Source organism: Prunus persica, chromosome G2 (genome assembly GCF_000346465.2).
Source record: "Prunus persica cultivar Lovell chromosome G2, Prunus_persica_NCBIv2, whole genome shotgun sequence".
NCBI classification, from domain to species: domain Eukaryota; kingdom Viridiplantae; phylum Streptophyta; class Magnoliopsida; order Rosales; family Rosaceae; genus Prunus; species Prunus persica.
The window spans coordinates 25906572-25918366 of NC_034010.1; the positions used below are offsets into that span (position 1 = coordinate 25906572).

Sequence of the window (11795 nt, forward strand, 5' to 3'; positions counted from 1 at the left end):
TTACATCAAATTATGAATTTTTTTTATAAGTTCAAAATTATGATTTGGAAACTATATGTTTGGTAAATTTTGTATAAATTCTTCACCTTACTCATCGTTTTTAGTACCATGTGGATATTAACCAGAATCCCAACACAATGTATAGAATAACCTATCAATTTAATCCACATAGAAAGTTGATATTGACTTTCTTTTTGGATCTAATCAAAATTACCTTCCTATTTTTTTGGTTTCAAATTCTTGACAAATTCTTTAAAGACTTTTTAAATATTTAAAAGTATAACAAAATATATATTTGTAAAAAAAGTGTAACATATATTGATTCCCACATCTTATTTTTCATTTTTTTCTTCTTCTTCTGAAAACCTAATTCTCACAATGAAGAGATTTCCATAACGATGCAGATACAGATTATCATTCCTAAAAAAAACGAAATTAAATGCAGAATGCAAAAACTGAGAATTATGATTTATTATTTTTTTGGGTCCAAAGAGAATTTATGATATGATCTCTAGATCTCTACTGCAGATTTGACATTTCCTTCCAAATACAAGACACCAACACAAAAATAAATAAATAACGTGCGTATTAAAACCTTTAACTCAACCCAATCAAATCAAAGAAAGAAAAAACCTTTGCATTCAATTATAAAAAAATTTAATCCAATGCAAACAGGTAGCAGCGCAGCAGTTAGACGATGAAATAGAACCCTAAAAGACATCTTTGTATGGACATATCCTGACCGTCACTTCTCATATCCTACGGCTCAGAATTTCCCACTGCTTGTGCTTATCATTGCCCTCTTTCTCACTTCACTGTCTCCCTTCCTCTTTCTTTTCTCTCTTTGTAAAAATGGCTGAATCCATATTTGATCATCTCAGCACAATCCGATCCTCGTCTTACTGAGTATATAATCCATACTCGGCGTTAAAAAACCAATCTTTTTACTTTCAGTGCAAAATTTTGAGATATGGGTTCGTAGTTTTTGATCAGAAAAATCGTTTTATCCGAAGCTTTAGGAACAATCCCATTTGGTTTTTAGCAGTTTTAAGCTAAACCCAAGCTGAAAGTTTTGATTTTTCTTCAGTTTCACTGTTTATATTCAATATTTTGATGATTTTTTATTGTGATATATGACATGGTCACCGATACTTACTCGAAGATGATGTCGGAGATGTCAATGCGTTCCATGTTGAAGAACGGCGAAGATTTGAGTATGTTGATTCGCGAACAGAGGCGTCAACACGAAGCAAGTGAGCGAGAGAAGGAGGAGCTCAATCTGTACAGAAGTGGGTCGGCCCCACCCACAGTCGAAGGCTCGTTAAACGCGGTTGGGGGCTTGTTCGAGGACTCGGCGCTGTCGGGTTTCACGAAAAACGGCAGCAAAGGCTTTGCGACCGAAGAGGAGCTTCGTGCCGATCCAGCTTATGTGACTTACTACTATTCCAATGTGAATCTCAATCCGCGGCTTCCGCCGCCGCTGGTTTCGAAGGAGGACTGGCGTTTTGCGCAGCGGTTCCAAGGCGGGGGCGGTGGAGGTGGAGGTGGAGGTGGAGGTTCGGCTGTTGGAGGCATTGGAGATAGGAGGATAGGAGGTAGGAGTGGTGGCGAAGGTGGGGATGTGAACAGGTCACTTTTCTCGGTGCAGCCAGGGGTTGGAGGGAAGGAGGAGAATGGGGTGGCCGGGAGGAAGGCTCCGGCGGAGTGGGGCGGTGATGGGTTGATTGGGTTGCCGGGATTGGGACTTGGGAGTAGGCAGAAGAGTATTGCAGAGATCATTCAGGTGAATTTTTAGTGAAGTTTGTTGCTTTAACTGGTTTATATAATAAACTTTTTATCTTGAATGTTGTTTGCTATTGGAAAAATTAGATGCACTCCTGTAAGTGTTTCTGTTTGTAATGATAGTGTGATAAGTTTTGCCTACTGGTTTCAAGTGATTATTTTTCATCTCTAATTTATGTGTTTTACATGGGCTAAGTCTTTATGTTCATTCATTAGATGATTTACTCGATATCTGGTTCAGCTCCTCTAAGCAGGCCTTTTGGTCATACCCATGAAGTGGAAGGAGTCCATGAATTAGTGCCTTTGACAGTGGTTTCTCTCAATTGTCAGCTGAATAATTCCATGAGATGGAGGTGCTCATTGGGATGAGGAATTGAACTAGTTCTTCTGACACTAGCTCAGTTTTCTTAAATTATTAGCCTTTATGTTGTTGACATTGATATTGGGTTTTCAGTCATGCTATAATCTTGCTTCTTAAGTATAGTTTTCATTCTTTGCATAAATGTCTCACCAATAGAATGTAAACTTAATTGGAATGGAAACTGTTGCTGCTTATGTGGAATGCTGGAGGTATTTGGATCTAGTTTAGGTGATTGATGTTTGCTTCTCGCTCTACACTTTGTCTTGCATATGTAGATGCATATTTGAAACTTTATATTAGCATGTAGAATGTGAAAGTGGTTACAAGTTATAACTATATATAAATTGCATTTTATTACATTTTCTGGTTATTTTTACTTGTGTTTTTCATGATTAGAGTTGATTTAAACCTTCCCTTATTTTGGTTTGTTGGTAGATCTGCTCTTATGGTCTTTTTGTTGTATACTTCCTTTCCTGGTCAAGTTTGATTGTCTGCTACGATTTTTGTAAAATAAATTGAGTTTGTATTTCTTTTTTGGCACAAAGCTGCTGTGTAAAACGTTTGGTATTTCAATGCAGGATGATATACATAATACAAATGTCTCAAGACACCCTTCTCGTCCAGCTAGCCGGAATGCATTTGATGATGGTGTTGAAACTTCAGAAACCCAGTTTGCTCATCTGCATCGTGATTTGGCATCTATAGATGCTTTGCGTTCTGGTGGAAATAAGCAAGGAATGTCTGCTGTCCAGAATGTCGGCTCATCGGGTTCTCATACATATGCTTCTGCTTTGGGTGCTTCATTGTCGAGAAGCACGACCCCAGACCCTCAGCTTATAGCTAGGGCTCCTAGTCCTCGGATTCCACCTGTTGGTGGAGGAAGGGCTTCCTCCATGGATAAAAAAATTGCCAATGGTCAAAACTCATTCAATGGTGCCTCACCCAATGTGAATGACTCTGCAGATCTAGCAGCTGCTTTATCTGGTATGAACCTGTCGGCAAATGGCAGGATAGATGAAGAGAATCATGCACGCTCACAAATTCAACATGAAATTGATAACCACCATAACCTTTTTGATATTCAAGGTGATCGGAGCCATATGAAACAAAATTCGTATTTGAATAAGCCTGATTCTGGGAATTTTCATTTGCATTCTGTTTCCCAATCTTCTAAAAACTCTTATCAGAATATGGGGAGAGGCAGTGGGTTTGGGAGGGATCTGAACCACCCTTCATATATGTCTGATGATCCAGTTGAAATTAATAATCCCGCTGCATCTGCTAACTCATACTTAAGGGGACCTGTGCCAGGTCTTAATGGCCGAGGAAGCTCATTCTCCCAGTATCAGAATGTAGACAGTACCTCGTTTCCTAACTATGGCTTGGGTGGGTATTCTGTTAGTCCTTCGTCTCCATCCATGATGGGAAATCCACTTGGTAATGGTAGTTTACCACCCTTATTTGAAAATGCTGCTGCTGCATCTGCAATGGGTGGCTTGGATTCTGGAGCATTTGGAGGAGGTATGTCTCTAGGACCAAATTTGTTGGCAGCAGCTGCTGAATTGCAGAATATGAACAGGCTTGGAAATCACACTGCTGGGAGTGCTGTCCAGGTGCCCATGATGGACCCATTGTATCTTCAGTACTTGAGATCAAATGAATATGCTGCTGCCCAGGTTGCAGCCTTGAATGACCCCACAAAAGATAGGGAAGGCATGGGTAATATGTATATGGATTTACTGGGTTTGCAAAAAGCTTATCTGGGGCAATTGCTTTCGCCTCAAAAATCACAATTTGGTGTTCCCTACATTGGTAAGTCTGGTAGCTTGAATCATGGTTACTACGGAAATCCAGCATATGGGCTTGGCATGTCTTATTCTGGAACAGCATTGGGTGGCCCCCTTCTTCCAAACTCTCCTGTTGGACCGGGTAGTCCTGCCAGGCACAGTGATCGGAACTTGCGTTTTTCTTCTGGGATGAGGAACATGGGTGGAGGTCTCATGGGAGCTTGGCACTCTGAAACTGGTGGAAATTTTGATGAAAATTTTGCTTCCACTTTACTAGATGAGTTCAAAAGCAATAAGACTAAATGTTTTGAACTTTCAGAGATTGCAGGGCATGTTGTTGAGTTCAGGTATATATTTGTTGCTGTTTCTTTAAAAACTTATGCCTTTTACCTATCCAGATCTCCAGGGATTAAGTCACTCATATTTCCTTGAACAGTGCCGACCAGTATGGAAGTCGGTTTATTCAACAGAAACTTGAAACTGCCACAGCCGAAGAAAAGAACATGGTCTTTGATGAAATAATGCCCCAAGCCCTTTCTCTAATGACCGATGTGTTTGGTAATTATGTGATTCAGAAGGTACTTTTTCCTGTTTAGATTGATTTGGCTTTATGTGCCAATTCCATGTGTTCTTTTGTATTACCATGTTCATAATATGCTTTGGATAAGTGGTTGATAAAAAAAGTGGAATATTTCTTCCCTATGACTGAATTTTTCACTTTGAGTTCAGTTTTTTGAGCATGGAACTGCATCACAAATAAGAGAACTTGCTGACCAGCTCACTGGGCATGTGCTGACCCTTAGCCTTCAAATGTATGGCTGTCGAGTGATCCAGAAGGTATGTTCAGTTAGTTGACCAAAGTTCTGACAGTAACCTGTCATATTGATATTTCCTGCATGTTTTACTTTCTGGCTTTCCTACAAAAGCAGGAGGGTTACCTTCTACATTTTTGTATCATAACGTGTTATGGGAGACCGGCTAATTATGTTATCTAATATGTTCGGGGGTCTTCTTAGAAATTATTTGTGAGAAACAAAACTTTTGGGTTTTACTCTGGGAAAATTATTTTCTCAAGTTTGAATTTCATGAGTCACAATGGATGAACTCATTGCTCTTGTACTTCCAGGGAAGTGGAATACAGCTTAATAGATATAAATCGTATAAGTTGAAAGAAAAACATTACTTCCATAATTATACAGATTTTTTTTTCTGTAGTTTTCGGGGAAAATGTAAATGAAATTGTACACCATTGATGGGTACAGATATCCATCATATTGCATTGAATTCAGTTTTCATGTGCTTCCATTTTACTGTTCAGGCTATAGAAGTTGTTGAGCTGGACCAGCAGACTAAAATGGTAGGTGAACTGGATGGCCATGTTATGCGTTGTGTTCGTGATCAAAATGGGAACCATGTCGTTCAGAAGTGTATTGAATGTGTACCTGAAGATGCCATCCAGTTTGTTGTTTCAACTTTTTATGATCAAGTCGTGACACTGTCAACTCATCCATATGGTTGTCGTGTCATACAGGTTAAGAACCGCTCCATTTTCTGAAACATGTTCATGTTTGCGCATTTACTAATCATATCAGTTGGATAGGTTGAAGATGAATCATTATCAATGCAACTGTTGCGATTCTGAATGGTATAATAACTTTGATGTAACAGAGAGTTTTGGAGCACTGCCATGACCCCAGAACGCAGCAAATAATGATGGATGAGATTCTGCAGTCTGTTTGCACTTTGGCGCAAGACCAATATGGAAATTATGTTGTACAGGTTTGTCACATTTCTGAGAAACTTTTTTCACTCCAGTTTCTTATTGTCAAAGAAAATAATCCCACCGTGGTTAGATACAATCTGTTGTTTTAAGTATCAAATGGACCTTCACTTAATCTACTAAGTTTCTTCGTTAGATGCTAACTTGATACTTATTTAATGTAGTATAAAGGTTCAATTTGATTTCTCTCTAGACATCCAGGTCTTATCTTAAGCCCAATTTTTTTTTTTGCCTCTTCATGCATTTGTGACTTCACTTAAATCCATTGTTGAACTTTAAGTTTCATACTTATAACGGGACGGTATCTGTCCATTAAATGGAGGGATTGAATGGAACTGAGGAATAATATGATTTCAGCTCCACTCCCCTCTCCCTACCAATTTAGTGTTTTCATATTTCTTTGCTTTGAGTTCTGTTATATACCTTACTTGGCGTATTGGATGAGTTGATGCACCCTTACCTAATTGTTTCGTGATGTAAATTATTAGCTTTATATGGTAGACCTGTCTGTCTCTGATTTTGCCCCAATTTTACTTTCTTTACATTTCAGAGCATGTTTAACTAACTCACTCGTAACTGTAAAAACAAATAAGCTGTGAGACTACAACAGAACCAATGTGGTGACTATAAATTGTTTAGTTTGGGAATAATCATTTATAGCCCCTGTCATGCTGTATATGCTAAAATGCCTGTTTTATTCCTCTTTTACATTGAACTCAGTTAATTGATTGTGATTAATTTTACAGCATGTGCTGGAACATGGAAAACCACATGAACGATCAGCTATCATTAAGGAACTAACTGGCCAGATTGTTCAAATGAGCCAGCAAAAATTTGCATCAAATGTCATAGAAAAGTGTTTAAGTTTTGGAACTCTTGCTGAACGCCAGGCCCTTGTAACTGAGATGCTCGGTACCACTGATGAAAACGAGCCCCTTCAGGTTTGCTACTGATCTATGTGCATTTTGTCTCTCTAAATTTCAGTGTGCATTGGTGAATGTATTCTTTTATTGTTGTATAGCTTTCTTTATTTTTGATTCTTTAACTCTTTTCTTGTCTCAACTTGCAATCTTCAGATATACTCTGGCCTTGCATCTTAAGAATGGGTTTCCTGAACATGCAATCTTCTGTAACTTTTGGTGCTTTTATGATAATACTGTTACATTGTGAAGTAACATTTCTGTACAATTTTCAAGCTCTTATGTTTACTATTTATGCTTATATGTTTACCTGAAATGGTGGTCTCTTAAAATGACCTTGTGAATTCATTGGAATACTAGTGAACTCGTTGGGCTTTCTTCCAGCTATTATCTTTAGTTCTCTGATCAATAGCTATCATGTGTGTTATATCACATGGCAGATAAAAGTTATAACTATTATATCTAACATTCTCAGTGACGATTGGCCTCATCCCAATCAATTACTTTTGGATCTAGCTGTATTGCCAAAGTATTTGAATTGTAGCCCTAGTATATAATAAAAGTACAAAAATGATAGTATGACTATTCAAAGATTGAGTTGTCTTAGTGCCCATCTTTTTTTGGTTAACATTGACTACTTTTCAAATGAATGGAGTGGCTGACTGGTTTACACACAACTTTTTAGAGCATTAAGCTTCTTCTCTTTGTTATTGTGAAATCTTTTGAATACTATGTGGTTTTGGGAAAATGATTTGCCAGGCTTTGGTTTTGTAAACGGGTGTATATGCAGTCTCATACTAGTTTCTGATTTTTTTTTTGGTTTGAATTTAGGCGATGATGAAGGACCAGTTTGCAAACTATGTTGTACAGAAAGTGCTGGAAACTTGTGACGATCAGCAACTTGAACTAATCCTTAACCGAATTAAGGTTCATCTGAATGCTCTGAAGAAGTATACTTATGGGAAGCATATAGTTGCACGTGTAGAGAAACTTGTTGCTGCTGGAGGTACTTTTTCCCTCACTTTCTCCTTTTGTCTTTTTTCTTGGTCTCCTTTTCTTTTCTTTACCTTTGCTTATACATAAATTAGTGCATCACTTGCAGATCGTTGATTCTCTAAATTTTCCTCAGCTTCATATTAGAGTATGTTTATCAATTGATTAAACATCAATGTGCACCTGATGGATTGATATTAGGGTGCCTTAAGTAAAAGTGCTCTACTGAACACTAATAAGAGACAAAGAATTTATGACACATCCAAACTTCATAGAAACTTTTTGTTTAAAAAAAATATAATTTAATATCAAACTCTAAAAACCATACCTGTACATATTTATTTATTGTCATTTAGGTGTTGAAGTAGACACGTTTGTTTCCTATTCAGTGTAGGATTCACTATTTGCCTTAGAATATCTTGACTTTCATGAAATAGCATTTGGAATAGAAGTGACATTTGATATCATCCTACATCTCAGCGATGCTTAAACACACGATACACGAAAATACTTATGAATCCTTATTTGGGTTTTCCCCCAATGCAAGAAGTTGATTGTTGTTTCTCATTGACATGCTGAAGAATGAACAATGTAATTTTCTAGCATAATATGTAAATGCCATTCCCTCTTCAAATCTTTGGCTCTTATGCTACAGACATTTGAATCCCGACTGTCTTAATTAGCTAACAAGGTGCTCAATCTTTTGCAGAGAGGAGGATTAGCATTCTGGCTCCGCATGCTTCTGCTGCTTAGATGGGGTCACGAGAATGAAGTTGTACAGCTAACTGAGGATAATATGAGCCCCTCTCTTTCTTTCATGTCTAGTAAAGTCTATGTATTGAGATGGATAAGGCGCAATGAAAATAAAGATTGTTGGTTGTACTTAAAACTGTACATTGTTAGTTTGAGGATATACCTTAGAGTAGTCGCGGCCCAGACGGTGAACACACCTGAGGCCCCTGCAGAGGAGATAAATTTAGTGTACAAGTTTTAAGGGTGTAAAAAGCAAGGCGGTAGTAGAATTTGTGGTCGTGACTGTACAAATGTTACCAGGTGGAGTCCTCCATAAATTTTTTTGATGTATGGCATTGATTATTTTCTAATTAAGGAACTTTTTTTCCCCAAAAATTTGCAAGCTGAGATTCTATTTCCAGATTTATTATGCCATGCTGTTGCACGAAATTTAATGCTTTTCCATGCTGATTTTCTTGATATTTTGATCTGATATGTTGGAAGGAAAGAAAATTTCATGGCAAATTTGTTATGTTTGAGGCCAAACTTGGGGTTTTGAAGCTCCAACAATTGGTGATTGTTCCTCCTGCCTGAAATGGCATTATGAATTATTCTTGGGCTTAATCTCTCTTCTCCCAAAGGCTTTAATTGAGGCTCAATGGGGGGCAACAGGACCTGTTCTTTTTCCCTAAAATACTAGGTTTGTATAACTTTGAGTTTACTTTTTTTCTTTAGTTGAATCTTTGAATTAAACTGGAAAGAAACTGCAACCCAAAAAAAAAAAATAGTGGAAAAAAGAGGAAAACCGGAACCATTATACCAAAAAACCAGTGATACATAGCACCAAAGTTTAGTGCCAAGTTGCCAACAATACAAAAGCACCCAAAAATTACACAGCATTTTGCCTTGGGCATGGTCTCTGCTCAAATAGATCATCCATAGTTAGGAGGACAAAATGTAATGACATAGCGAGGAGCTTTACAAGTCTTGAGCCCTGTAGAATCATCAAAGGCATAACTATAAGCCCTGGGACAAATAGCCTTAAAAAGATGACCAAAAACAGTTGGCTTGCAACTCTTTGGATCTGCAAACACCCCTCTGCAGCAATACCTGTCTGAATTTGCAGCCAAACAAGCGCTCTTGCAGCCTACAACCTTCCCTTGTTTCATCACCACCAATGTAGATGGGCAGCAAACATTCAAGTCAGCCTCACAAGCAGCAACCCCACACCCCATCCTACCACCTATTGGCCTCATCGAAACCGGAACGTTGAACCCATCAACCAAACTCACATCATAGTAATGCAAGTCTGATTTGGAGGTCCCAAGTGTCATTTCAACTAGTGTGGCTGGAGGCACTCCACCAAGTCCCCTGCATTGTAAGAGCCCGGCGCAATCCCCTGTTTGGCATGAGCCTTTTCCCGTTTGTTCATCAAAGCAGCAGCCTTGCCTGCCCCATAGTCTTCCTGACCAGTTTTCTGGCACGTCAAGGACTTGCTGTTCCCCGCTGTGGAGATGGAAGCCGCCGCTTTGAGGAGTTGGGTAGCCTGCAGTGCCAAGGATCCCGGGCCATATGCTCTCCTTGCAGTTGTTCACTATAATGAGTTGAGTTCCATCTGCAACAGAGATATAAATGTTGTTAATCTAAGTTTTAGAAAACCACAGATTCTATGAGTGAAAAAGAGGGAGTACCTGTGAAGGACAGGGAGATGAGAAAGCAGAGGAAGATGAAGACTTGTGAGATTGTCATCTGAAATTGATATGAATGATGGAGATGGCTGGGATGTGCTGCTATTTCTCTGTGTGTTTATGATTCTACTACGTGTGGAAAAAAGAGAAAAGGAATTTCCTGCTTTGTCGCCAACATGGAAGGAGTGGTAACTTTAAGAACAACTGCACATGTAATAACGGTTTGCAAAGTTCAAGACTTGTAAATTTATATTTATACAAAGTTTGCAGAAAAGATATAGGCTACTTTTTAAACACTCATTTTAAAAACTACAAGGAACCCACTTACAAGTAAAAGCTCAAGTTTGGATTGACAGCTTCCTACATCACAGACATTAGGCAAAGTAAACCCTAAGCTCAAGTTTAGGGTTTAACTTTCATTTGTATGTCCTCTCTCTCTGTTTTTTTTCCGGTTTTACTCTATAATCCTCTTGGATTATCTAATTGTTGCAGTGCAAAGAGGCATGCCCAAGATGGTTTTTTATTATTCTTCTTTAGGAGAGAAACTATCATGTAAAGCAATGACACGTAGGATAACTTTTCTACATATTATTATGTTATTGGCCGTGAATAGCAAAACAGTGTTATTCCCGTTATAAATAAGTTTTTTTTTCTTTCTATACTTCTTTTGATATAGAATTCAAACAAAAGAGAAGTAATTCAAATTTCAAAGTACCCCATGATGCCTCTCACTTTAGTTCCACTTTTATCATAAGATTCCATCCCTTTTTCTTATTGCTACCACAGTCCCATTATAATAGCAATTTTGTTGTGGATTGGATCTATATTTAAATTAATGAGAGACTTTACTTTTTAGATTTTCCAAAGATGCAAGTGGTATGGAGCAAACCTCAAATTTTCCAATGGATTTGCAGCTTCAATGTTAAATCTCATTTTCACCTACAATTATTAATCTTCATCCGTTAATGTCCATTAGACTTTGAAGGTTGTAGGTTGATGCACACTCACATTTTATATCATTTCCTTAGCTAGTAACATACATGTGTAAGTCTTTGTATGCCGTTTTGGCTTATGAATAAAATTCTCTTCTAAAAAAAAACACATACATGTGTCAAGTGTTTTGATGGATGCATACGATTTTATGTGTCTATCACTTTCATCATAAAAATGTCTTTATGTGTCTGTCACTTTCATCATACGAATTATCTGTCAAAATTCTATTTTTATAGGTAAATTCAAGTAGAAATATTGGTCAGTTGAAACTATATTTAAATAGAAAATGTGGGTTTCTTTTTGGTAAATTATTCAGCTAGTTAAATTTTTTTGAAGGATAATCATTTGTGTCTGAAGAAAAAAAAACTTCCTCCAAAACAAGAAAATGTCATAGCCTCTGAATCCAATCGAAGAAGCTTTTTATACACTTAATTAAAAGAACCTTTATATTTTTGAGAAACAAGAAATTGAATTTTAAAGTTTAAGACAGACCAAAAAAAGAAACCAGACCCAGACCTGAAGTGTAACTACCGCGAATCGCCGGTTCATTTGATTTTGCCGGGCGCCGGCCTGTCCGAGTTTCAAGTTGAGTCACGGCTCGTTAGCGAGGAAACCGGAAGGTTCGGTTTCTCGTTTTCCAAAACCGTTTAAACGAATGTCACTCTGACCAGATCAACCGTTAAGCCCAATATAAATAAAGAAATAATGGTCAGTAAAGCGGTTGAGCCCAAACCCTAACCGGTCCATCCGGTCGCTCAC

The 11795-nt window shown here is 37.9% G+C and overlaps 2 protein-coding genes across 2 annotated transcripts; one reads left to right on the forward strand and one right to left on the reverse strand.

The window, feature by feature from the left end:
* Positions 679-8751, forward strand: LOC18785602 (pumilio homolog 1). The gene is made up of 9 exons (XM_007218847.2): positions 679-1783; positions 2722-4277; positions 4367-4508; positions 4660-4767; positions 5249-5461; positions 5599-5709; positions 6457-6651; positions 7462-7636; positions 8333-8751. The coding sequence occupies exons 1-9, from the start codon at positions 1139-1141 to the stop codon at positions 8374-8376; spliced, it is 3189 nt and encodes a 1062-aa protein (XP_007218909.1). The 5' UTR covers positions 679-1138; the 3' UTR covers positions 8377-8751.
* LOC18785464 (thaumatin-like protein) lies at positions 9152-10242 on the reverse strand. The gene is made up of 2 exons (XM_007219764.2): positions 10047-10242; positions 9152-9970 (listed from the first exon to the last, which is right to left on the reverse strand). Exons 1-2 carry the CDS (start codon positions 10102-10104, stop codon positions 9288-9290), a joined length of 741 nt encoding a protein of 246 aa, XP_007219826.2. The 5' UTR covers positions 10105-10242; the 3' UTR covers positions 9152-9287.

Excerpts from the sequence above, each read along its gene's own strand:
- LOC18785464 (XM_007219764.2), bottom strand. The coding sequence starts at position 10,104 with ATGACAATCTCACAAGTCTTCATCTTCCTCTGCTTTCTCATCTCCCTG. Across the intron at positions 9,971-10,046 it reads CATCTCCCTGTCCTTCACAG|ATGGAACTCAACTCATTATA; the intron begins GTACTCCCTCTT and ends TCTCTGTTGCAG.
- LOC18785602 (XM_007218847.2), top strand. The coding sequence starts at position 1,139 with ATGGTCACCGATACTTACTCGAAGATGATGTCGGAGATGTCAATGCGT. Across the intron at positions 5,710-6,456 it reads ATGGAAATTATGTTGTACAG|CATGTGCTGGAACATGGAAA; the intron begins GTTTGTCACATT and ends TTAATTTTACAG. Across the intron at positions 6,652-7,461 it reads ATGAAAACGAGCCCCTTCAG|GCGATGATGAAGGACCAGTT; the intron begins GTTTGCTACTGA and ends GTTTGAATTTAG.